Source organism: Paracoccidioides brasiliensis, assembly GCF_000150735.1.
Source record: "Paracoccidioides brasiliensis Pb18 unplaced genomic scaffold supercont2.3, whole genome shotgun sequence".
Lineage (NCBI taxonomy): Eukaryota > Fungi > Ascomycota > Eurotiomycetes > Onygenales > Ajellomycetaceae > Paracoccidioides > Paracoccidioides brasiliensis.
In genome coordinates, this window is record NW_011371360.1 from 330,421 (window position 1) to 354,241 (window position 23,821).

A 23,821-nucleotide genomic window follows, 5' to 3' on the forward strand; every position below is an offset into this window, starting at 1 on the left:
CCAGATTCAACCAGGCATTTATTCCATGGTTGTCGGTCCTCTATTATTACTTTCGACGCAGTAAATATAAAAAAGTAAAAAAAAGCACTCAGGCTTGGGCTTCTTGCCACGCTAGTCCCTTTTCGGACTCTCCATGACCCTTCAACATCAAAGCTACTTCAATGCTTCATCAACATATTTTTCTGCTGTACGCTTATCCTTTTACAACCTCCAATACCTGCGAAGGAGGAATTCTAGGGCTCAAATCTCGCGTGCCATCTTCAAGCGATGCGACTAGGTTCCTGAATTACCCCTAACCCTGCCGTGTCTGCAAGGTTTCATGGGCTAAAATCCACAATATCTACCAGATCAACAAGCTACAGATTACCAGCAAATTACGACATCTCTCGACGATATCCCCGTACGACGATCAAGATGGCGGATCCAAATAATGTGTCGCAGTACAAGTACTCGGCGATGTCCAACCTGGTTCTCCAGGCGGACCGTCGATTTGTAACTCGCCGCACAGATGAGGTTACAGGTGACCCGGAGTCCCTCGCCGGTCGCATTAATATCAAGGACATGGGCACACGAGTGTCAGAAGCGGATGCCGCGAAGGTCAAAAGAGTTCCAGTTACCCCGAGAAATGTGGAACGTGATGCCATTCGTGAAGGCGAAGCTGTCTTGCAACGAGAACAGCGGAAGCGGAAACGAGGGGAACCCGCACAGATGAAGGGCGCGGGTATCCTGTCTGCGGCAGATACGCTTATTGAAGGCCTAAAATATCGTCCCAGAACTCCTGTGACGAGAGCAACATATGATTTAATCCTCACCATGACTTCCAACCACCTGGGAGATGTGTCTCACGAGGTGATTAGAAGCGCTGCGGATGCGGTGCTGGAGCTTTTGAAAGACGAAAATATGAAGGACTTTGACAAGAAAAAAGAGATTGATGATCTACTTGGAAGCTCTATGGGCCCCAAGGAGTTTAATGAGCTTGTAAACCTGGGGAAGAAAATTACTGATTACGATGCCCAGGATGAAGATGAAAACATGGAGAACGGCGCGGATGGTGGACAGGGCGGAGAGGAATTGGATGAGAGACAAGGTGTCGCTGTGGTTTTCGATGAACCAGATGACGAAGAAGAAAATTTCGCCCACGAAGTTCGAGATGCTGATGAGCATTCCGACGAAGACATGTCTGATGAGGAAGATCGACCGGATCGAGAGGAGCTTGCTACCGCTGGTGGGGCCGCTGCTGAAAGGGACAAAGCCAGCACCCCCGATGAGGAAATAATAATCGATGGCACCGTGGAGGCATCCAATGGCGACAAAACTAATGGTAGCGCAAAAGTTGTCCCAATCCGCGAAATCGATGCCTATTGGCTCCAACGGGAGATTGGATCGGTTTATAGTGACGCACATATACAACAAGAAAAGACCCGAGAGGCGTTACAGATGATGGGTGAAAAGTTCGAGGATGGGAGTGAAAGACCGCTCCGTGATGTAGAAAATGACCTAATGGAGCTTTTCGATTACGATTATCCAGATTTGGTTGGAAAGCTCATCACGAATAGGGACAGAATTGTCTGGGTAACCAAGTGGAGGCGAACAGCGGATGATGCGGATGCCAAAGCGGTTCTTGAAAAGGAGATGGTTGAAGCTGGTCAATACGCGATTTTGGATGAACTACGTGGCAAGTCATCTCGAGAAAATGGAGCGGAACAGGCTGGCAGAAAAATGAGAATTGACTTAATGGACATTGATATCCCGGGTCCCAAGCCAACTGAAGCTGAATCGAAGCCAAAGGATGGTGTCCTAACGCGTGGGCTTCAGCCTAAAAAGCTCATTAACCTCGAGAATCTGATTTTTGATCAAGGAAACCATCTCATGACTAACCCTAATGTCAAATTGCCCCAAGGTTCAACCAAAAGAACGTTTAAGGGATATGAGGAAATTCACGTTCCCGCTCCCAAACCAAAGAGAGACCCAAATGAGCGCCTTATTTCAATTTCGGACCTCCCAGATTGGGCTCGTCCGAGCTTCAAGAACTCCGAAAAACTTAATCGTATCCAAACCATGTGTTTCCCGATGGCATTTAACGATGATGGAAACATGCTCGTTTGTGCTCCAACAGGATCTGGGAAAACCAACGTAGCAATGCTTACAATCCTACGTGAGATTGGGAAAAATCGGAACTCTGAAACTGGAGAGATCATGTTAGATGACTTCAAAATAGTCTACATCGCACCATTAAAAGCACTTGTCCAGGAGCAAGTTGGGAATTTCGGCGAAAGACTAAAGCCTTATGGCATCCGTGTCTCTGAACTTACAGGTGATCGTCAACTTACCAAAAATCAGATAGCGGATACCCAGATTATTGTGACCACTCCTGAAAAGTGGGATGTTATCACGAGAAAAGCAACTGATACCAGCTATACGAGACTTGTACGGCTCATCATCATCGATGAAATTCATTTGCTCCATGATGACAGAGGTCCCGTCCTAGAAAGCATCGTTAGCAGGACGATACGTAAAATGGAGCAGACCTGTGATCCAGTGCGCCTGATTGGTCTGAGCGCCACGCTTCCTAATTATCGCGATGTTGGCAGCTTTCTGCGTGTTGACCCGATCAATGCGCTTTTCCACTTTGATGGATCTTACCGACCATGTCCGTTGAAGCAGGAATTTATTGGTGTGACTGATAAAAAGGCAATTAAACAGCTGAAAACAATGAACGATGTTTGCTATACGAAGGTTCTCGAGCAAGTTGGTGCTAATAAAAATCAAATGCTGATTTTCGTTCATTCAAGAAAAGAAACGGCAAAGACGGCTAGATATATACGAGACAAAGCTGTTGAGATGGAAACCATAGGTCAAATTTTGAGAAGCGACGCGGCCAGTCGAGCTATTCTTACGGAAGAAGCAGATGCAGTTAACGATCCTGCTTTGAAGGACCTTATGCCTTATGGTTTTGGCATTCACCATGCTGGCATGAGTTTGGCTGATCGTATCTCAGTTCAAGAACTTTTTGCGGATGGTAGTTTGCAAGTTCTTGTTTGTACTGCTACCTTGGCATGGGGTGTCAATCTCCCAGCTCATACAGTCATCATCAAAGGTACTCAAGTTTACTCGCCGGAGAAAGGCAGCTGGGTTGAGCTGAGTCCTCAGGATGTGCTGCAGATGCTTGGCCGTGCTGGTCGACCACAGTATGACACGTTCGGAGAAGGTATTATCATTACATCCCAAACCGAAATGCAATATTACCTCTCTCTTCTCAACCAGCAACTCCCTATTGAAAGTCAACTTATGAGCAAACTTGCTGATAACCTGAACGCTGAGATTGTGCTTGGAAATGTCCGCAATCGCGACGAAGGGGTAGAATGGCTCGGTTACACGTACCTATTTGTCCGAATGCTTCGCTCCCCTGGCCTTTACAGTGTTGGCACTGATTACGAAAACGACCAAACCCTCGAACAGCGACGCGTGGATTTGATTCACTCTGCTGCAACCATTCTCGAAAAAGCTAACCTTATTAAATATGAGAAAAAGACGGGAAAGCTCCAATCTACCGAACTTGGCCGGATTGCTTCACATTACTATATTACGCACAGCTCTATGAACACATATAACTACCACCTTCAGCCCATGGTGTCGACAATTGAGCTCTTCCGTATTTTTGCTCTTAGTGACGAATTCAAGTATATTCCAGTTCGACAAGACGAAAAATTGGAGCTAGCGAAGCTCCTTGGTCGTGTTCCAATACCTGTGAAGGAAAGCATTGAAGAGCCTCACGCGAAGGTCAATGTACTCCTACAAGCATACATTTCTCGCTTGAAGCTGGAAGGGCTTGCGTTAATGGCGGATATGGTATATGTTACCCAGTCCGCAGGCCGTATTCTTAGGGCAATGTTCGAAATTGCACTGAAAAAGGGATGGGCGTCAGTAGCAAAAATCGCTTTGAGCCTGTGCAAGATGGCAGAAAAGCGAATGTGGCCCACAATGTCTCCTCTTCGCCAATTCCCATCTTGTCCCCGTGACATTTTGCAGAAGTCGGAAAGAATCGACATTCCGTGGTCAACGTATTTTGATCTGGATCCACCGAGAGTGGGAGAGTTGTTAGGCATGCCGAAGGCAGGCCGAACCGTTTGCGATCTCATCTCAAAGTTCCCGCGTCTGGATGTTCAAGCACAGGTTCAACCAATAACTCGGTCAATGCTCCGTGTGGAACTCACCATTACCCCTAATTTTACATGGGATGATGATCTTCACGGCGTTGCAGAAAGCTTCTGGATCATTGTGGAGGACTGTGATGGAGAAGATATCCTCTTCCATGATCAATTCATTCTTCGCAAAGAGTTCGCTGTTTCTGAAATGAATGAGCATCTAGTAGAGTTCACTACACCCATAACGGAGCCAATGCCTCCAAACTACTTCATCTCACTTGTTTCGGATCGATGGATGCATTCAGAAACAAAGATCCCCGTCTCGTTTCAAAAGCTGATTCTCCCCGAGCGCTTCCCGGCTCATACACCGTTGTTGGATATGCAGCGAGTACCAGTAAAGGCCCTTAAACAAACTGAGTACCAAAAGCTCTATCCTCATTGGGATCATTTCAATAAGATTCAGACTCAAGCTTTCAAGTCATTATTCGACTCGGATGACAACGTTTTCCTAGGAGCCCCTACTGGCAGTGGCAAAACGGTCTGTGCCGAGTTTGCTCTACTTCACCACTGGTCGAAGTCCAAATTTGGAAAAGCTGTGTATATTGCTCCTTTCCAAGAATTGATCGACCATCGCTTGAGTGATTGGCAAAGCCGGCTGGGGAATCTCGATAGTGGCAAGAACATTGCCAAACTTACCGGCGAAACCACTGCAGATCTAAAGATTCTCGAGAAGGCCGACCTCGTCCTCGCTACTCCAATTCAGTGGGATGTTCTGTCGCGGCAATGGCAGCGCCGTAAGAACGTACAGGCTGTTGACCTCTTTATCGCTGATGAACTTCACATGCTTGGCGGTCAGGGGGGTTATATTTACGAGATCATCGTTTCAAGAATGCATTATATTGCCCTTCAGACCGAAAAGGAGTTGCGAATGATTGGCCTAAGTGTCCCTCTATCCAATGCTCGGGACATCGGGGAGTGGCTTGGTGCTAAAAAGCATACAGTTTACAACTTTAGCCCTCATGTGCGTCCAGTTCCATTGGAACTGCACATTCAGTCGTATACTATTCCCCATTTCCCCTCTCTCATGCTCGCCATGGTGAAACCTGCACTTGCATCAATTCTTCAACTATCGCCCGATAAACCGGTACTCTTGTTTGTACCGACTCGAAAACAAACACGGTCCACTGCTCTGGATTTGTTGGCTGCTTGTATTGCCGCCGATGGCGAGGACATATTCTTGCATGCTGATGTGGAAGAACTTTCGCCCCTGCTGAAACGTATCGACGAACAAGCACTGGCAGAGTCAATAACCCATGGAATTGGCTATTATCATGAGGCTCTTAGCAACAGTGACAAGCGTATTGTTTCTCATCTCTTCAAAATTGGTGCGATTCAAGTTATGCTTGCCTCCCGAGACGTTTGTTGGGAGATCAATTTCAACGCTCATCTTGTTATTGTCATGAATACCCAATTCTTTGATGGTCGCGAGCACCGATACATTGACTATCCGATAAGTGAAATACTTCAAATGTTCGGAAAAGCTTCTCGTCCACTTGAAGACAAGAGTGGAAAGGGTGTTCTTATGGTTCCTGCCGTCAAACGTGATTACTATAAGAAATTTCTGAATGAAGCGCTACCAATAGAAAGCCATTTGCAAATATATTTGCACGATGCGTTTGTCACCGAGATCAGCACTAGGACCATCGCATCTACTCAAGATGCTGTCGATTGGATGACATACACCTATTTCTATCGACGTCTTCTCGCAAATCCTAGCTACTATGGCTTAACAGACGTGAGTCATGAGGGGTTGAGTACTTTCCTCTCAGAGCTAGTTGAGAACACTCTCAAGGAACTCTCTGAGGCCAAGATCATCGACCTAGACGAGGAAGATGATACGTTATCGCCACTAAATGCTGCGATGATTGCAGCATATTACAACATTTCGTTTATCACCATGCAAACCTTCTTACTTTCACTTACAGCCAGAACAAAGCTGAAAGGTATACTCGAAATCGTCACTTCGGCTACTGAATTTGAGACGATCCAGGTTCGACGTCATGAAGAACATATTCTCCGTCGTGTATATGATAGGGTGCCGGTTAAGATGTCACAGCCAGTCTACGACTCGCCACACTTCAAAGCCTTCATTCTTTTGCAGGCACATTTCTCCCGTATGCAGCTTCCGATTGATCTGGGTAAGGACCAAGAGGTTATTGTGAGCAAAGTTTTGAACCTCCTAAGCGCTTGCGTGGACGTTCTTTCTTCCGAGGGTCACTTGAACGCAATGAATGCGATGGAGATGTCGCAAATGGTTGTTCAAGCTATGTGGGATCGGGATAGTCCATTGAAGCAAATTCCGCATTTCGGCCCAGAGGCCATCAAAGTGGCCAACGAGTTCCAGTACGTCCCACTTTTCAACCCCAAGTATCAATTAGAATTTGCTAACCACCTTTCTGCGTGCAGCATCAAGGACATCTTCGAGTTTATGGAAGCTATGGACCCGTCGGAGAACAAGGATTATGCAACCCTTGTGAAGCGCCTGGGTCTCAACAACAAGCACCTTGCACAAGCGGCAGAGTTTACGAACAACAAATATCCTAACGTGGACCTCGACTTTACTGTTCTTGACGAGGAGAATATCACTGCCGGCGAGCCAGCGTATATCGATATCAAGATCGAGAGGGATGTTGAAGAAGATGAAGAAGTCGATACCACTGTGTCTGCTCCGTTCTATCCGGGCAAGAAGATGGAGAACTGGTGGCTTGTTGTTGGTGAAGAAAAGACAAACAGCCTCCTCGCTACCAAACGGGTCACAATCGGAAAGAAATTACAGCTCAAACTGGAGTATATTGTTCCGACACCTGGTGAACATGAGTTAACGCTGTTCTTAATGAGTGATAGCTACGTCGGCGTTGATCAGGACCCTTCATTCAAAATTACGGCAGCAGAAGGAATGGATGAAGATGAGGAAGAGGATGACGGAGAAGAGTGAGAAATGCATGTTCTCATGTGTTATATTTCCAGGATTTAAGTCTTGTTACCCTGTTCTATGTTTTTTATTTATTTACTTCCCCCCCCCCTTTTTTTCCCCCTTTCCCCTTCTATCTTTTCGTATGAGCCTATCATCTAGTTATCGAGGAGCTTTTGTCATGTTTTTACTAGTTTTTTAGGGTTCAGGATAAGAAGGACAACTTATACTTCCCCATGACATATACCAGCCCCGGTTCAGATTTCCTTTGGGTCATCGCCATGAATTTGAATTCTCCCTTCATGTACTTGTACACCATACAAATGGAATTGATAATGGAGTTTAATTCACATGTTCTCAGGTGTTGTGGTTCCGAGTTTGGTTTGATGCCCGGGCGGTGGAGTAAATAACCTAAACGTGGGCCCACGGTCGTTCCCCGCAATCGACTTTCCGCAACATCCTAGAAAGCTTCTTTAAATCCATCAGTTGCATTTTGACATACTGACTAGACACTCTATTACTTATCAAACTTGAGCTCTCACAACTTCTTAACACCAACTGGGCAATACTATATATACCTACATCTCAATTAAACGACTTACAGAAAGAGGTATCATCATGACTATCCGAACTTCAAAGTTTACCCCGGAGTAGGCACAAACACGTACCCTAATCCGCTATGTCTCCAAGTTAATGACAGTCCTACACACAGGGTAATGCTGAGCGCTCCTCGACGCTCCGCTGCAATTCCTAATGCATCGGGTACCCTGCTAGCCTACACCCAGACGACATACTCATTTGAATCACACTTGACCACCACTGAGCTGCGGGTCCTCGACGTTGCAACCGGTAGCTCCGTTCTCCTGACAAATTCCTACCGCGGGTCTCCACAATGGCTAGGTGATGGGAACAAGCTCGTCTGGCTGAAGGAAGAAGGCGATGGCACAACGAGCTTCATTGTTGGTGATGGCAAGCGTGAAGAAGACTCTTATGTTGCGGGAACCGTATCGGGACCCGTATCGGATTTAAAGGTTACTACTATTTCCCGTGGACTCGTGGGTTTTGCGGTTTCTGGTAAGGGGAATCAAGACGGAACACTGTACAATCCGTCGACTGCGAAAAAGCCAGTTAGCTCTGGAAAGTTGTATACATCCCTTTTCGTCAGGCATTGGGATGAATACATTCAACCGCAGAAAAATAATATTTGGTATGGGACACTACAGCAAACCACTTCCTCTACGGAAGGACAGCGATCCAAGTACAAACTATCAGAATTAAAAAACCTATTTCGTCAGATTGGTGCGACGGACATAGAATCACCTATTCCTCCGTTTTGTGGGACCGATCATTTTGATATATGTCCCCGAGGCATTGTGTTTGTGGCTAGAGATCCGAATTTGAATCCGGCGTTGCATACCAAATGTCTACTGTACTATTGTCGATTGCAATCCTGGACCGAAGCAGTTCCTGTTTCTGCAAAAACTCTCACACTCGATGAGTTAAAGGGAGCGATTACCTCCCCAGTTCTGTCACCGGTGAAAAATACGCTGGCAGTATTGGCCATGAGAGAGGATGGATATGAATCAGATAAGAACAGGATCATTCTTGTCCCCAGTCTATTTGACGCGCAGACTCAGCCTATTGAGCTATTCGCAACAGCAGGTGGTGCTAGTTTATGGAGCCTAAGCCCAAGCTCTCTTGCATGGGGGGAGGACGATTCAGATCTATTCATCCGAGCCGAGGATACCGGTCGCTGCGTTGTGTTCAGACTTCCAATCCCTAATTACGCGAATGCATCTATACAACATCTGTCCAAATTAACCCATTCCGGGTACGTCATTGGCCTTGCGTTAGCATCCAAGAAGTTATTCCTTTCTAGCACCAGTCTTGTTGAAAACAGCGTATTCTCATACATAGATTTGTCGAAACCAGGCCAAGAACAAAATGTTGTCTGTTCAAGTTCACGACATGGCGTATCACTTGGCCTGGTCCGTGAACAAGTCAGCGATATATGGTGGAGAGGAGCGGATGACCGACCAATTCATGCATGGGTCATAAAACCATCCGACTTTGTCCCTCAAAAGAGGTATCCCCTCTGCTACCTCATTCATGGCGGACCCCAGGGCGCATGGAACGACCAATGGAGCATCCGTTGGAACCCTGCTGTCTTTGCAGAACAAGGCTACGTTGTTATTACCCCCAATCCTACAGGCAGCACCGGCTACGGCCAGGAATTTACAGACGCCATCCAAAACGAGTGGGGCGGCAAGCCTTACGAGGATATCGTCAGGGGCTTTGAATATATCGAAAGAGAACTCGACTACGTCGATACTGACCACGCAGTGGCCATGGGCGCCTCCTTCGGCGGCTTCATGATTAACTGGATCCAGGGCCACGATTTGGGCCGCAAGTTCAAGGCCTTAGTCACACATGATGGAATCTTCAGTACGAAATTTTCTCTCGCTGCTGAGGAGCTCTATTTCCCCATCCGTGATCTGAAGGGTGTGTTCTGGCAGGTCCCCGAGAACTGGGATCGCTGGGACCCCTCCTTGTTTCTAGATAAATGGGCCACACCGCATTTGATTATCCATAACGAGCTGGATTACCGTCTCACTATTTCGGAGGGCTTGGCTGCCTTTAATGTATTGCAGATGCGTGGTGTACCCAGCGCGTTTTTGACTTTCCCAGACGAGAATCATTGGGTGCTCAAGCCGGAGAATTCCCTCTTTTGGCATCGTACGGTTATTAATTGGATCAATAAGTATGCTGGGTTGCCGCCGTTGTTGGATACGGATGCGATTGATGGGTTCCCGGCCAAGATCGATGAGAAGGATGTTTGGGGACGGTTGGCGAAATAGGCTATGACGGGATATTTCACGTGCGATTCACCAATAGGTCAGCCGCTGGGATATGAGTGACAGCATCCAGACTATAAGAATTAGCAACGTGCATTGATGTCATATTTCAACTCCCCTGTCAAAATCATTTATGATGATGTGCGTCAAGGGCAGACACAGGCTCAAAGGTGGTATTAGTATTATCCTTCATCCGTATAATTCCAAGACATTGTTTCTGGAACGTATAAATCAAAGTTAATGGTGAGCTTTGCTCACTTAGTTGTAGAGGATAATTCACCTATAATTCAGACAGGTTCCATTCCAAGAAACAATTCTCTTTCCCATTTCACGTTTGCTTAATGTCCAGTTGAAGATGAAAATAAGATACGCCCAATCTGCAGTTGCTTGCTGTTGGACGCCGGGTTGTCTGCATTGTAAAATCCAGTAACTCAGAAAGGCAGCTTAACAACTCAGTCAACCAGGATGGTGACAAGAGTAGATAGGACCGACATAGCCAGAAAGGAAACTTTAAATAGGACATGAAATAGTTGAGAAAAGATGACTGGAAAGAGAAAAGGGCATGCAGCATTATCCGAAAAGATATGAGTAAAATATGTATATACAATGTTAGCCAATGGCGAGAACAGTTGAGGAGATTGAGGGAAGTGGAGGAAAGGAAGTACGTGATGAAACGAGGTCGCAAAGCAGCATAGCCGTCCTTAGAAAAGCTTCCGTGAAGGGCTGGGAAACCAACACGAATGTAAAAAGCCCTGGTGGGTTAAAAGGAGATAGAAGAAGGAGGAAATTCCATAACATCCATTTCGCTTCAAAATATAACCCTTCACATCAGTAATGGGAAAAGCACGGACAACGATCCAATTCCAAACAACAGGCCACCCACTCCCACATCACTCATCATCCGGCAACATTTCAATAGTTTGCTTCAAAAGTTCAATCAACTCATCAATGTCCGGTCGATCTGCGGGCTCAACCTGCAAACACCTCCTCACCACATCCTTCACGGCCTCGCTAATCCCCCCAGAACCACTTCCACCGGCAGCAGCACTACTTGCTCCAGCCGCATCCTCACCAACAGCAGCTGCAGCAGTCGCCTTCCCCTTCTGCCCCGATCCCTTCTCATCCGGAAATCTCCAATCCCCACCAAGCACACACATAGTCAAACTGCCCCCCGTCTCCTCACTGCGTGCTTCGAATGGACTCTTTCCCACAAGGCAGGCATATAGCGTGCATCCCAGCGACCAGATATCAACCTTGGTATCGATGATGGAGCCGGTTTTCACATCGAACAGTTCGGGGGCGCGGTAGGGCATTGTGGAATGTTCAGCTGCAATGTCTTGGACGGCTAGGGCAAGGGAGCGGGAGGTTATGGCGATGGGGCTTGGGGCGAGGGACCCTAGATCCATGACGACGGGTGTTATGCCGTCGTCGTCTATCATTATGTTTCCTGTTGTGGTAGGCCTTGTCGTCAGCGAACGTGTGGGTGTGGCAGTGTCGGTTTGTTGCGACAGTGGAAACCGGAGCGAAATGGCAGTGGAATTACATACCCGGTTTTATATCCCTATGCGCATAAGGACGGATCCCACCCTCCTCCACTCCTTCCTGGCTAGCCGTAACCTCCCCATCCATCAAGGGTTGGTGCACCGTATCATCGCTCTCCCGACGACTACCCTGCCTCACAGACCTTCCACGTGATGGGGCAGCTTCGGCATCTGCCGCAGCTGCTTCATTCCGCACCATCTTCGCCTTCTTGACAGCTCCCGGACCGCCTCTGATACGATACTGATGCATGGACTTGAGTCCCTTCGCAACACCCAACATCAGTTCCATGAGCTTCTTCTCTGGGAAACGGGTGTGGTTGACCAGGTTCGCGTTGATGGCGTCCTGCAGGTTTCCGCGCTGGTAGTAAGGGAGGAGGATGTAGACAGTCTTGGAGCCTGCGTCGCCACCATCGGCGCGGAATTTGGAGCCGGATTCTGTGGTAACGCAGTAGTCGATGGAGTGGATGATGTATCTGTTTGGAGAGAAGAGAGAGTATGCTTCTACTTCTTTGAGGGCTCTGGAGACTGATTCTTGGCCGAAGGGGCAGCGGATTTTTTTGAGGGCGAATAGCTCTGCAGTTGCTTTATCTTGGACGAGGTAGACGTAGGAGAAGCCGCCCTGATGGATGGAAGCAGTTGGCATTTGTATTACATATATGACTTTGCTTCTGCCATTTGATAGGCACATAAAAATATACTACAAGATACGTACCTCTCCTAGTAGCCGGAGTAATTTGAAACTTCTGCTGTTTATTTTGAGCTGCGGAGAGTTTGGAAAGCAGCACATGCAGTCTGTGAAGGTATAGAGGAGGTCGAAAAAGTATTGCGACATGATGCTATCGGAACAGAAGATGAAGGAAATATATATCTTGGGGTGAGACTGTAATAAGAGGTGAGGTGAGGATGCGCAACGCTGATGGAATTGAGGACAAGTGGCAAAGGTATAGGATATCTCAGTAAATCACTCAGTCATCATACGATGGATGTAAGAATTGATATGTGAATGCGTATAGAATCGGGAGGTAGTTGGAAATGTTTGGTAGTGTAAGAGTGTAGATATCTGAGGTTTGTGAAGTTGAATAAAGTCGGAGTTTATTTGGGGCTGAGAAAGCGCCTCAAAAGGAATAATACAACGACCTTATTTAAATATTATTTGAGCGGACAGGGGATGATAATAACAGCCGTTGTGGATGTTGAGCTTGAGGGTAGATGTTGACAGCACGCTACATGAATAAATCGTCAGCTCTGTACATGAGATCTCGTTCTCAGACATAACTATTATCTTCTTCCTGTCCTGGGAGTCGAATATCTCGCCGTGTTTACTCCGTCGTAACAGCAGCAGTGAGTTACTTTACCTTAAATGCTTTCACTAAGTTAATTATATACATTTAAATAAGTATGAATGTGGATAAAAAAAAAGGATAATACGGGAGATGAATAATAATTTTATAAAATAGATATTCGACTTTTATGTATTTACCTAAATACAAAAATAATATTCCTTTTTTTGATCTCCATTGTCTCCTTTTGCTTTGTGCTGCGGCCCAGTTTAAACAATAACTAAATAAATAATATTTAAACAACGTCACATTAACAACTTCGATTTCAGTTCTCTCCTCTTTGACTCTACCCCAACGCAACACTCGACGGCTCTCTTTTCATCACGGCCGTCTACGTCTTGCCGCGCTTCTCCTTTTGCAGTCTTCTAGACATTTACCAGCTCCCTCCATAATCCACGTGCCTGACATGTTGCTGCGGCTCCTTTGATCCCAACCTCCGCTTGTTTACATTTACATACACCACGACTCGACAATGGTGTCCCTTGACGACATCCAGGTGGGAGACCTGGTGAACGTGCCAGGCGGGATGTACGGCACAGTTAAGTTCATAGGTGTGGTTGCTGGTAAACCTGGCCGGTTTGCTGGTGTTGAGCTGGCACCTGAGCACGCCGGCAGAGGAAAGAATAACGGCGACGTTGAGGGCCGGAGCTACTTCACCACCTCCCAGCCCGGCTCTGGCATCTTCGTGCCAATAAATAATAATAAATATGTCTCCAAACGGACCACCTCAATGGGCAGCAGGCCGCTCACACCCTCCAGACCCAACTTCAGCAAATCAGTCGGGCCCGGTCCTGGTCCCAACTCCATGTCTTTAAACAGACCAAAGTTCAGACGTCCATCTCTACCACGGCCTGAATCACCACGATCCTCTCCGCCGAAATTGAATATGGCTGCTCTACGAACTCCCTCCGCGTTTTCCAAAAGTGTGGGACCCAACGGAGGTGTTCCTCGAACACCGCTCAGAACCACACGACCCCCCAGCCGCCCGTCGTCTAGAATCAGCGTTGAGAGCAATACCAACAACACCCCACAGTCAGTAAGGCGGTATGATACGAGAACGCCCGCCTTTGATGACCAAGAGGCCGCGGAGAGGATTAGATATCTAGAAAAGCAGTTGCGTGATCGTGATAAGCAGTTGGAAGAACAGTCTGCAACTCTCGCGGAGTTTCAGAAAAGCATTACGGAGCTGGAGGGTTTGGACGCACTACAGGTGCGCGCACAACTTCGCGAGAAGAATGAGAAAATTACCGCTCTCACGGCTGAGTTCGATAGCCATCGGGCTGATTTCCGCAGCACGTTGGATACGCTAGAGGTTGCTGCGTCGGAGACAGAGAGGGTCTACGAGAGAAGACTAGAGGAGCTTATGCATGCTAATAGGGAACTACAAGAACGTGGCGAGGACGTGGAAACCGTGGCAAGACAGCTTAAGCAGCTAGAGGAACTGGTATCGGAACTCGAGGAAGGTCTTGAAGACGCTCGAAGGGGTGAAGCTGAAGCTAGGGGCGAAGTAGAGTTCCTCAGGGGCGAAGTTGAGAGAACTAGACTGGAATTGAAGCAGGAAAGAGAGAAACCTGCTTCTGCGATCAAAGGCACCAATGCTGATGCACATCCTTCCTCCAAGGATCTGGATCAAAAGGACGATGAAATTCGCGGTCTGAAAGCAATCATCCATTCCCTCAGCAGAGGTGAGCCTGTCGGCCTCCATCAGATGAACGGAAGCTCCTCCAACAATGGAGACCACCAGGATGCCGACCGTCTCGCCAGACTCGAGCATCGCATCCAAGAACTTGAGGGTCTCATAGATCGCAAATCATATCGCATCGAAGAACTAGAGCGTGAGCTCGAAAAGGACCAGAATCGCAGGAGTCACAATCGGAGCGGCACCATAACCTCCTCACCGCTCAAACAGCAACATAGCAGTCCCGGTGCTGTTTCTGGGTCCGGCGCTGTCAATCACACCCACACCCTTTCCGACCGCACTGTCGTTCCCAATGACTGGCACGACCCATCCACTCTTCCCAACATAAATAGCAACGGACCAAACCAATACTCCACCCACTTCTCCGCGCCGCAACACCATAATGAGCTCATCCGCCACCACCTGCAGCAGCTCAGCCCAATGCCTGAATCTGACTCGCATTCCTCAAGCACAGATGACGGAGGGGTTCTCTGGTGCGAGATCTGTGAGACGAGCGGCCATGATATTCTCACCTGCACGAATATGTTTGGGTCCGGCGCCGCTAACGGGAATAATGCGGGTAGTAACAAGAACGATGGTAACAATATAAATAATAGGGCCATTGCGAATATAAACACCAACACTAACACCCACAACAATAATAACGGCAATTACCCCAACGGCATCCATCAGAATAACGGTCTAGGTGCCTCGAATAAATACAGTGGCATAAATGCAGGTGGAAGCCCCAACTCGCAACGGACGGGACGAGACGTGGTGCTGGAGGGATTGAAGGGGCTGACGGCGTCCATGTCGCCGGTTGCGGGGAAGGCGTCTGGCGTTATTGATGAGTCGAAATGGTGCGCTTTGTGCGAGAGGGATGGGCATGAGAGTATTGATTGTCCGTTTGAGGACTAGTTTTTCTTTGCTTCTTACTTTTTGATGGCGGGTTATGGCTTTTATATCTTATATCAGTTTGCGATATGCTCTATCGGGGATGATGTGTGGACGAACAGATGGAATGATCATTCGATATTTCATCTGATCTTTTTGCACCTCGCACACTACTACGCTACCTGCCTTCCTGCACTGCGTGGTGTTTTGTTTTGGGGCTTCGTTATTTTGCTGGGTTTTGCAATTAGAGGAATGAGGGCGGATTTTCTATCCAGTAGTGTTATACTTCAGCCATGATTTTTGTCTCTCCCCCATTTCCCCCTTCTGGGTTTCATTTTCTTTCTCCCGCCCGTTCGAAATGGTAACTGATTATGTATGCTTGATGTCCCTTTCGGTTAATATCATCTTCTATTTGTATTATTTTACCGTTTCTCCCTTTCTCCCTTTCTCCCGATAATTTCCTGTCATATTTCAAATCTCTCTCCACCATCCTTTCAAACTCCCTTCCTCCCCCTTTTTTATTATCCCATTTAATCAACCCGTTGTCTACTTTTCGTATCTCCTCTTAGCATATTTTCTTTTGCTTTTTGTTTTTCTTTTACTTTTTCTTCCCCCCCACTCCATCTTATTCATTTCATTTTCTCTCTCTCTGTCCTTGAATTTTCTAGCCTGTTCAATATTTTAACTCAGTTTTAATCTGCTCTCGGGACCCTTCTTATTCTCTTTGCCTCCTCTGTCAAGATCTCTTTTAATTCTCATTTCTTCCTTATATGTATATATCCATCGATGCCTGCCTTCTGTCTCTCAAGCCTCCGCTTGTTTCCAACCGAAGCAAATATTGTATTTCGTAAAGCCAACCTCAGTTTTTGGTGCCACTCTCTGACATCGTGTGGATCCGAGTCTACGCTTTTGGAAATGATCAACTGAAAGCAGAAGATACAATTTACTTCTCATTTCCACAATGGGCGTTCCGCAACCGTTCCATATCAGGATCTTTCCAACGACAATAAATATATACAGCAATCGGGGTGGAAGTCCATATACAAAAACTTGGTATAGAACAAAATGCCCACCTCGACTCACTCAGTCAGAGACACCAATACCAACAAAACCAGCTGATATGATATATTGATACCCACAATAAACCTGCCTCATCTCAACTTCCATCCACATAACAAACTCCATAAAGCAACATCTCTTCACTCCGGAAATCTCGGAGGCTGCACCACCTGCCCTTCCGCATGTTTCACTGCCGCCACTTTCCCACACGCACCACACGTCCTCTTCTCCTTGTCCCGCATAAACTCCTCCACAATCTCTTTAACCTGCGTACCCAAATCCGTACAAAAAAACCTCTTCTCCCACACCACCCCTTTACAACCAGTACAATACCATCTCATTGCATCCTCCGCCATGTCAAGCCGCGGCATCTCCACGACAATCCCCACCGTATCCGCGAAACGCACGGGGCAGTGCGGCGTGTTCGCTGGCAGCAGGAATAGCGAGCCTTCGTGGATGGGTATATCTTGGAACGTCGGAGGTGAGGTGCTTGGGTCGACGGTTTTGAGAAGCATGGAGCCGCGGTGTTGGTAGAAGAATTCGGGGGTGGAGTTGATGTGGTAGTCTGTGCGGATGTTGGGCCCGCCAACGACCATTACGGTGTATCCTTTTGTAGCGGGGGAGGAGGGGTGGTAGACACAGTAGTTGTTTACAGGTGGTTGGAGGAGGTGAGCGTTTTCGGAGAGCCTGAGGCTGTTAGTTTTGACAGACCATTCTGCTTGGGGATTTTGTTTTTATTTTTTTTTAATTGGGAATTTATTAATTAATTATACATGTTTTGCGTATATGAGATGTTTACCATTGAGGCAGGTTGAGCGCCGGCGGAAGCATTATGGCTTGAAGTTGTTGCTGCTGCTTGTTGCTACTGCTGCTTGGGGGGCCCTTGGTTGATGCGGGGCTTAATGTGTATGCAGAAAAAGTGGTTGAAGGAGTGGATCTGAGATTGGGTTTGATATGCAGAGGGAATCCGCATCATCAGGAATAGATGCATTGTTTTACCCGCCCCGGTTGAATGATCCTTTAGCGATGCCATGGATAAAAATATTGGCTTAAGAGAAATTCCTCGTATGTTATGAAAATACGAAGATTACGTCTGGGAGTGGCTAATTTTATATATGATAAGCTGATAAGAGCGGTACGTTAGTGACGATAAATACGAGTGATTTTCTGGACCGGAACAACATTACCCCGTTACATTTTCCAAAGCTTAAGAAATAAAAACTTCGAAATTGAAGATGTTGAGATACAACATATAACAACAGATTGAAAGTGGATTGTACTTGGAGCTGACCTTTAGCATTTTTGAGCTGAAGTAAATCCGCTCAATGCATAGATAGTAGTCTTATAATTTGAAATACCCCGATTTTTTTCAAATGGCCACTCCGCAACCTCCACTCCGCTTCACCTCCCACAGACATTTCACTCTCCGCCTCGTACTCTCAACCCTAACAGGTCGCTCCGTGCATATCTCTAAAATACGACCCTCGGACCCCATCCACACTGGTCTAGCTCCCCATGAAATCTCATTTCTACGCCTCCTCGAAGCTGTCACCAATGGCTCGCATATGGAGATTTCGTACACTGGTACAATAGTCCTCTATAAACCGGGGCTCATTACAGGAAGTGCCCCCGGATCCGGCGCAAGTGGAGGCGTCATAAAACATGAGATTCCGTCGAATTGTGCCCGTGGCATCAGCTACTTCCTGCTACCAATGTGCCTTCTCGCTCCCTTCTCCAAAGCCCAGTTCAATATCCTCTTCACGGGCCCCGGTGTCATCACCTCCGCAACCCCAACCGGTGACATGTCCATCGATAGTGTAAGAACCGCTATACTCCCGCTATTTTCCCAATTTGGTATTTTAAACAATATTGAACTGCGCGTCCTGCGACGGTCAAACCCTGGACCAAATGGGAGAGGTGGAGGAGGAGAGATTCAGCTTGTCTTCGGTCACCAGGTTCGACTCCCGAAGACAATACACCTCTTAAACCCTGGTAGAATAAAGAAAATACGAGGTGTAGCATATGCCATAGGTGTATCTGGTTCTCATAACGCAAGAATGATCGAAGCCGCCCGAGGAATCCTGAATCCCCTTTGTCCGGACACCTATGTGTTTTCAGATGTCTCGTCAGCTCCATTGGTACCTGCCCCAACCAGAGATAACACATCGAACAAAAAGAAGATCGGAATTGGTTTTGGGCTGTCTTTGGTTGCCGAATCATCAACAGGTTGCCTGTTCTCCGCTGACGTAGCGTCCTTACCCACCGGGGGAGAACCTCCTGAGGATATCGGGAAACGATGTGCTTACCAACTCCTGGAGACCGTCTCAGTGGGTGGATGTGTCTCTCGAGCTGCGGCCCCAATGATGATAACACTCATGGCGATGGGCTCTGAGGATGTGGGACGACTGCAGGTTGGAAGGCATGTCATTGCCGATGAATCCATGATCCAGTTCGTGAGGGACCTGAATAAATTCGGTTCTCCTGGATTGGGAATTAGGGACGCGCCCGGAGAAAAGGAAACGGGAGATGTTGTGATCAGCGTTGTTGGCAGAGGGATAGGCAATGTCGGCAGGAAGATCGCTTGATCGACTATTGTATCGTGCGGCTTTTCGTCTACATCCTATTACAAAACGGACTCTCAGAACTTTAATGGTATCCGCATAACATGCATTCCACCATTCCTGCAATACATACCGCTCATATGCTGGGACATTGCACAAAGGATCGCAGAAGCAACGGACTTAAAATTTGGGCGTATAGAACCTCCCATCCATCGCGGTCGACGCATTTGAGGAGTAAGCTTCCGGTGTGACCTCGAGAGGCAAATCATTCTCGAATGTGCCATTCTCTCTAGTTGCCATCATTCGCCAACTGCTGCCCATCCCGTCGCTCGACAGCAGAAGGTGGTCTTCGAGCCTTGAGTTTAGGGATTCTGGACCTCTCGTTTCGGGCAGCAAGAACTTGAGGGTCACCAGGATTTTGCAGCAGATAGCAAGCGGATGTGTCCACTATGGCCATTAAGCCTTCCCTTTAGAAATACCTGCTACACTCGAGAAGGACGGAAAAGCTGAGAGTCAAGACGTTTCGGATACCCTCCAGACCTTCTCTGGGCTGGGCCATCGTAGCAGTCAAGTTCTTTTTGTTCCACGACTCTCATGATGATCGTCCACACTTCCCTTTTGTATATATTTTCTATTCTAATACTATTATCCGCCAGGAATATAAATGCCATACCTCCTACTAAATAAATTCAGAGAGAAAAGACCAAATCATTCACGAATCACAGATTGAATTTTAATATTTCGCTTTTCTTAAGCTATATGAACAAAAAAGGAAAGTCAAAACGCAAAGAGGGTTTAAAGGAGACCAGCAGAGAATGCAAGGCGGAGAGGCATTGGAAGAGTTAAGAGAAAAAGCAGAACAAAATTTACTAAGATAACTAATAGCTTACACAGAGCGAGAGATCAACAGTTGCAAATAGTTAACTAGCAGAACCGGGAAAAGCGAAAGGTCAACGGAAACAAGGGAAGAAACAAACCAAACAGAACGAGGCAAGGAACATGTGAAATCCACCCCAAAATACATCCCACCCATCTTCTGCAGAGCATACTTTTCAAGGAAAGGGGAAATCAGGAAGAAATTAACAGGGAAAAGACAAATAAATGAAATGCTAAACTATGTAAAAGGAAAAGAAAAGGGTTAAAAATAAAGATTGTTGTGAATCTGTCCTCTCTATCCTTTTTTCTCCCTTGTAAACCCACCTTCATTGCTTCCCACTTTCATTTCTCTGCGTCATTCATTGGTTGGTTTAGGGATATAATCATATCTTTTGAGAAATTTTTGCAACCTCTTTCCATTCTGCTTCTCTCAACCAAGCCAGCAAATGAACAACTCAACCAGTCAATACCCGTCGCTCCCTGAATGACCCTTGTTTGCATTCCTTCAACTTTCCTGCCCAATGTCTCTTGCACAATCGTTACCGTACATGAGAAATGACGTTCATGAAGAGTGCAGCCCCCGAAACCTGCAGTCCTCCACCCTGGCAGACGGGTGTCCCCTATCCCTCGTATCCCTTTAAACCCCTTTCATTTCAAATGGGTCCGACAAATCGGGGTCTTCCAACATGCCCAGAACATACCCATAGTTCCTCCAGCATGCAACATGCAACCCCGCGCTCCGCCCTCGGGTGGCAAGACGCTTTTAAAGAAGTAAAAATCGAAAAAGATTTGGACCACAAATGGGATAAGAGAATCAATCAAGATTAAAAGCAGCCTCGAAAAGGAAGGGGATTTTCAAACTTCAAATCAACCCACACATACGCACATAGAACACACAAAGAACACAAGGCAAGAAACAAACAAACAAATTTAGAGACATGGAAACATAAAAAAAAAAGGGATCAAACAGAACAGATACAGCAATGAAAAAAAAAACCCCACAAAAGACTAGGAATCAACCTCTACAGCCTCCCCTCCTCCCTTAGCAGGAGAAACCCCTGACATCTCATCATTCGCTGTTGCTGGCTCCGGGGCATCCGGCATGGCCTCATCTTCATCTACACGGGTAGCACCACCAGTCTCATCATCCGCCTCAGTCGACTCCTCCGCTTTCCCACCGTTAACCTGCTTGTGGCCATTTGCCTTTGTATTAAATTCAGCTTCATCTTTTTCCTTCTCCCTCGTGGAAGGGGGTATATCAGAATCCAGCAGCGTCTTCCATTTGTTCAAGATGTTGATGGAGCGGCCGCGGAAGTTGAATTCCTCATCTTTGGGGATGGAGTTAAGCTTGATGATGGCCTTAAGCACTTTGTTGATTTTGGTGGTGCGGATGATGCTGACTTCCAGGTCTGCATAGGATTCCAGCTTCTGGATGTAATTGGACATGTTTTCCATTTCATCCTCCTTGGGTGTCTGGTCACGTGTAAGAAATCCTTTCTGGAGTTTATGACGAAGATACAGAACTGAGTGTGAAGTTCTAAGTCAGCACAAAATGTCGCTCTCTCCATTATAATAACAACTCTGGAATAATTGAGATGGTAAAGCAGTGAAAATTTAACTGGAACAATGGATGGTTGTAGATGGTTTACCTTCTTTCTCCTTCTTGAGCTTGGCTGCCTGCGAGTCAAGCGGCTTTTCAGGCTCCTTTAGAGTTTTGACAGCACCTTCATCACTCGGTATTTTCGTTGCCTTTTTGTCCTTTTTCGCAGTGGCAGCCTTTGCCTTTGATGGTCTGGTTGCAGCTTTCTTGTCGGACTCGCCGGTCGCAGGGGTCTTGGGGGTTGTCAACTTGAGTTTAGTGGCAGTCTTGGGGGTCTTTGCAGGCTGTGTTGTGTGCGACCAAAAATGACACGAATCCCTATTAGCCAACTGTCTTTTCTCTCGCCAAAGCACCACCCACAAGTGGCGCCCGAAGATGGTCGGGCTATGCTCGCAACTAAACAAAACATCCTGGGGCTCTGCTTACCTTGTCGCTTTCAGCTTCACTATCGATATCCTTTTTCCGTTTCTTAACGCTCTTTCGTTTCTCAGCTCCTGCATCTGCTGCCTCCTCGTCATCTTGCTCATCAGCTACTTCAGTGCTCTTCCGTTTTTTCTTCTCCTGCTTCGCTGCTTTAGCAGCTTCTCGAGCCTCTCTCGCTTCCTGGTCTTGCTCTAATGCCCGTTGGTGGTCAGCAAGCATATCCTTAAAGTATTGAAGATCGTGGTTCTCTGCGGCAACATGATATGCTTCGACGAGGGCCTTCGTCTTTCCTTTCTCGCTCACGTCTTTGCACGACTCGGGGTCAAGAGGTGTGAGTTCTGTGTTTGGAATCCATGCACTGTAAAGAAATCAGTCATTTTCGTCAGCCTGTATCCTTCAAATTTTCAATCCAGTCACCACCACACGTATAAAGGGAACACACTCCAGAGAATTGATCTCAGAGAGAATGTAGAGAGAAAGGTGCAAAGGGAGAGGGAAGCCAAACCAGACTTACAATTCATTAGTGTACAAGAACATAATTGGAAATGTGCGCTCATGAACTCGTTTGCCGCCATTGTCGTAGGCTTCTTTGTATGTACCATCCTTCTGCTTCGTAGTCACCGGACGCGTCGACAGGAGGCTAGGTGGAAGCATCTCCTCATCACAGATTATCGAGGGCCAGGGGGGATAGCTCTTTAGACGAGCAGTGTAGTATTCTCCTGGCTTCGCATCCAGGTGAGTGATACGGTTCATGGACTTCTTCTTATTCAGTTTTTTCCCCTTACTATCGGCGGCAGAAGTCGACTTGCGTTTTCCGTTGCTCGATTTCCTGGATACGGAGGGTGTGCCGTTGGCACCACCTTCCGCCACATCAGCAGTAGCAGCAGCTGCTGTAGCAGTCTCTTCATCCGAAACATGACCCTCTTCCTTCTCTTGTTTTGGCGTTTCAGCGGGTGAGCTTGGTTTGGCACTCTCTTCAGCGGCGCCAGGGGCGGTGGGGGTTCAGGGTTTCAGCAGGAGGTGCATCTGTTTCTAGTACAGTGACAATGAGAGGTTAGTAAAATGAGAAAAAAAAGAATTTCCCACCCCAAAAGGGAGACGATCAAAAAAAAAAAAAAATCAACCACGCCGAGACGAAGGGCGAAACGAAGGGGATAGCAGGGTTGACCAACCGGCCGACGCGTCCTCAAGCTTCACATCACCCTGTTCATCTTTCTCTAGACGAAGAGACTCTGGAGCCTTTGCGGGAGCTTCTGCAGATGGTGTGGGTTCGTGGGCCACGTCGCTTCGGCATGCAGCGGGGTTCGCATCCTCAGCCATGGTGATGGATGGTGATGGTAATCGCTCAGGTTGAAATGAAAACAGGAGATGCAAAGGATTCGGGGGACGATGAGGCAAAGAAGCCTGTCAAGTCAAGAGTGATGGGCAGGTGATGGTGTTGGCGACGGGGTTGTATTGGGAAGGATGGATGTCGGGGTGGGTGGGAGTGGAAAAGAGTTGGGGGGTTCGAGGTTTAGAAAGTTGAGAGTTGGCGGTAGATAATATTATTTTTCCTGGGTGCGCGAAGATCGTGGCATGAGACAGGAAACGCGTGTGTGGAAAGAAGACGGCAGCGGAAAAGTGAAAAAAAAAAACGGCCATCCACAACCGAGGGATTGGATGTGCACAGGGAACACTCGGGTTGTGTTTATTTCCTCTTGTCGATCAATCAATTAGATTTATTAATTGATGATTATATTGGGTGGCCTCTTCTTTGGCGTGTAATCAGAGAGGTTCTTCGCCTGGTGGGCCTTGATTCATCCACCGCTGTGGATAGGGACGACGAACGATCACTCCACGCTCTCTCCTCAGCACTCGCTGCCAGTACAATCCCAAGCT

General features: G+C 47.2%; 7 protein-coding genes across 7 annotated transcripts; 3 read left to right on the plus strand and 4 right to left on the minus strand.

Moving 5' to 3' along the window:
- Positions 1-414: 414 nt before the first annotated feature.
- Positions 415-9,974, plus strand: PADG_02495 (ATP-dependent RNA helicase BRR2; the record flags this gene model as incomplete). Its single annotated transcript, XM_010760180.1, has 3 exons — positions 415-6,548; positions 6,612-7,136; positions 7,829-9,974. 3 exons carry the CDS (start codon positions 415-417, stop codon positions 9,972-9,974), a joined length of 8,805 nt encoding a protein of 2,934 aa, XP_010758482.1.
- An 887-nt stretch (positions 9,975-10,861) lies between these two features.
- Positions 10,862-12,344, minus strand: PADG_02496 (NAK protein kinase; the record flags this gene model as incomplete). Its single annotated transcript, XM_010760181.1, has 3 exons — positions 10,862-11,418; positions 11,519-12,131; positions 12,225-12,344. 3 exons carry the CDS (start codon positions 12,342-12,344, stop codon positions 10,862-10,864), a joined length of 1,290 nt encoding a protein of 429 aa, XP_010758483.1.
- Positions 12,345-13,324: 980 nt separating this feature from the next.
- On the plus strand, positions 13,325-15,448 carry PADG_02497 (uncharacterized protein; the record flags this gene model as incomplete). Its single annotated transcript, XM_010760182.1, has 1 exon — positions 13,325-15,448. The coding sequence occupies one exon, from the start codon at positions 13,325-13,327 to the stop codon at positions 15,446-15,448; it is 2,124 nt and encodes a 707-aa protein (XP_010758484.1).
- A 1,175-nt stretch (positions 15,449-16,623) lies between these two features.
- On the minus strand, positions 16,624-17,314 carry PADG_02498 (3-hydroxyanthranilate 3,4-dioxygenase; the record flags this gene model as incomplete). Its single annotated transcript, XM_010760183.1, has 2 exons — positions 16,624-17,170; positions 17,283-17,314. 2 exons carry the CDS (start codon positions 17,312-17,314, stop codon positions 16,624-16,626), a joined length of 579 nt encoding a protein of 192 aa, XP_010758485.1.
- A 542-nt stretch (positions 17,315-17,856) lies between these two features.
- PADG_02499 (18S rRNA biogenesis protein RCL1) lies at positions 17,857-19,068 on the plus strand (the record flags this gene model as incomplete). The annotated part of the gene is made up of 1 exon (XM_010760184.1): positions 17,857-19,068. The coding sequence occupies one exon, from the start codon at positions 17,857-17,859 to the stop codon at positions 19,066-19,068; it is 1,212 nt and encodes a 403-aa protein (XP_010758486.1).
- Positions 19,069-19,333: 265 nt separating this feature from the next.
- PADG_02500 (uncharacterized protein) lies at positions 19,334-19,603 on the minus strand (the record flags this gene model as incomplete). Its single annotated transcript, XM_010760185.1, has 2 exons — positions 19,334-19,491; positions 19,576-19,603. 2 exons carry the CDS (start codon positions 19,601-19,603, stop codon positions 19,334-19,336), a joined length of 186 nt encoding a protein of 61 aa, XP_010758487.1.
- Positions 19,604-20,928: 1,325 nt separating this feature from the next.
- On the minus strand, positions 20,929-23,263 carry PADG_02501 (uncharacterized protein; the record flags this gene model as incomplete). Its single annotated transcript, XM_010760186.1, has 5 exons — positions 20,929-21,443; positions 21,570-21,804; positions 21,947-22,301; positions 22,458-22,917; positions 23,116-23,263. The coding sequence occupies 5 exons, from the start codon at positions 23,261-23,263 to the stop codon at positions 20,929-20,931; spliced, it is 1,713 nt and encodes a 570-aa protein (XP_010758488.1).
- Positions 23,264-23,821: the final 558 nt, after the last annotated feature.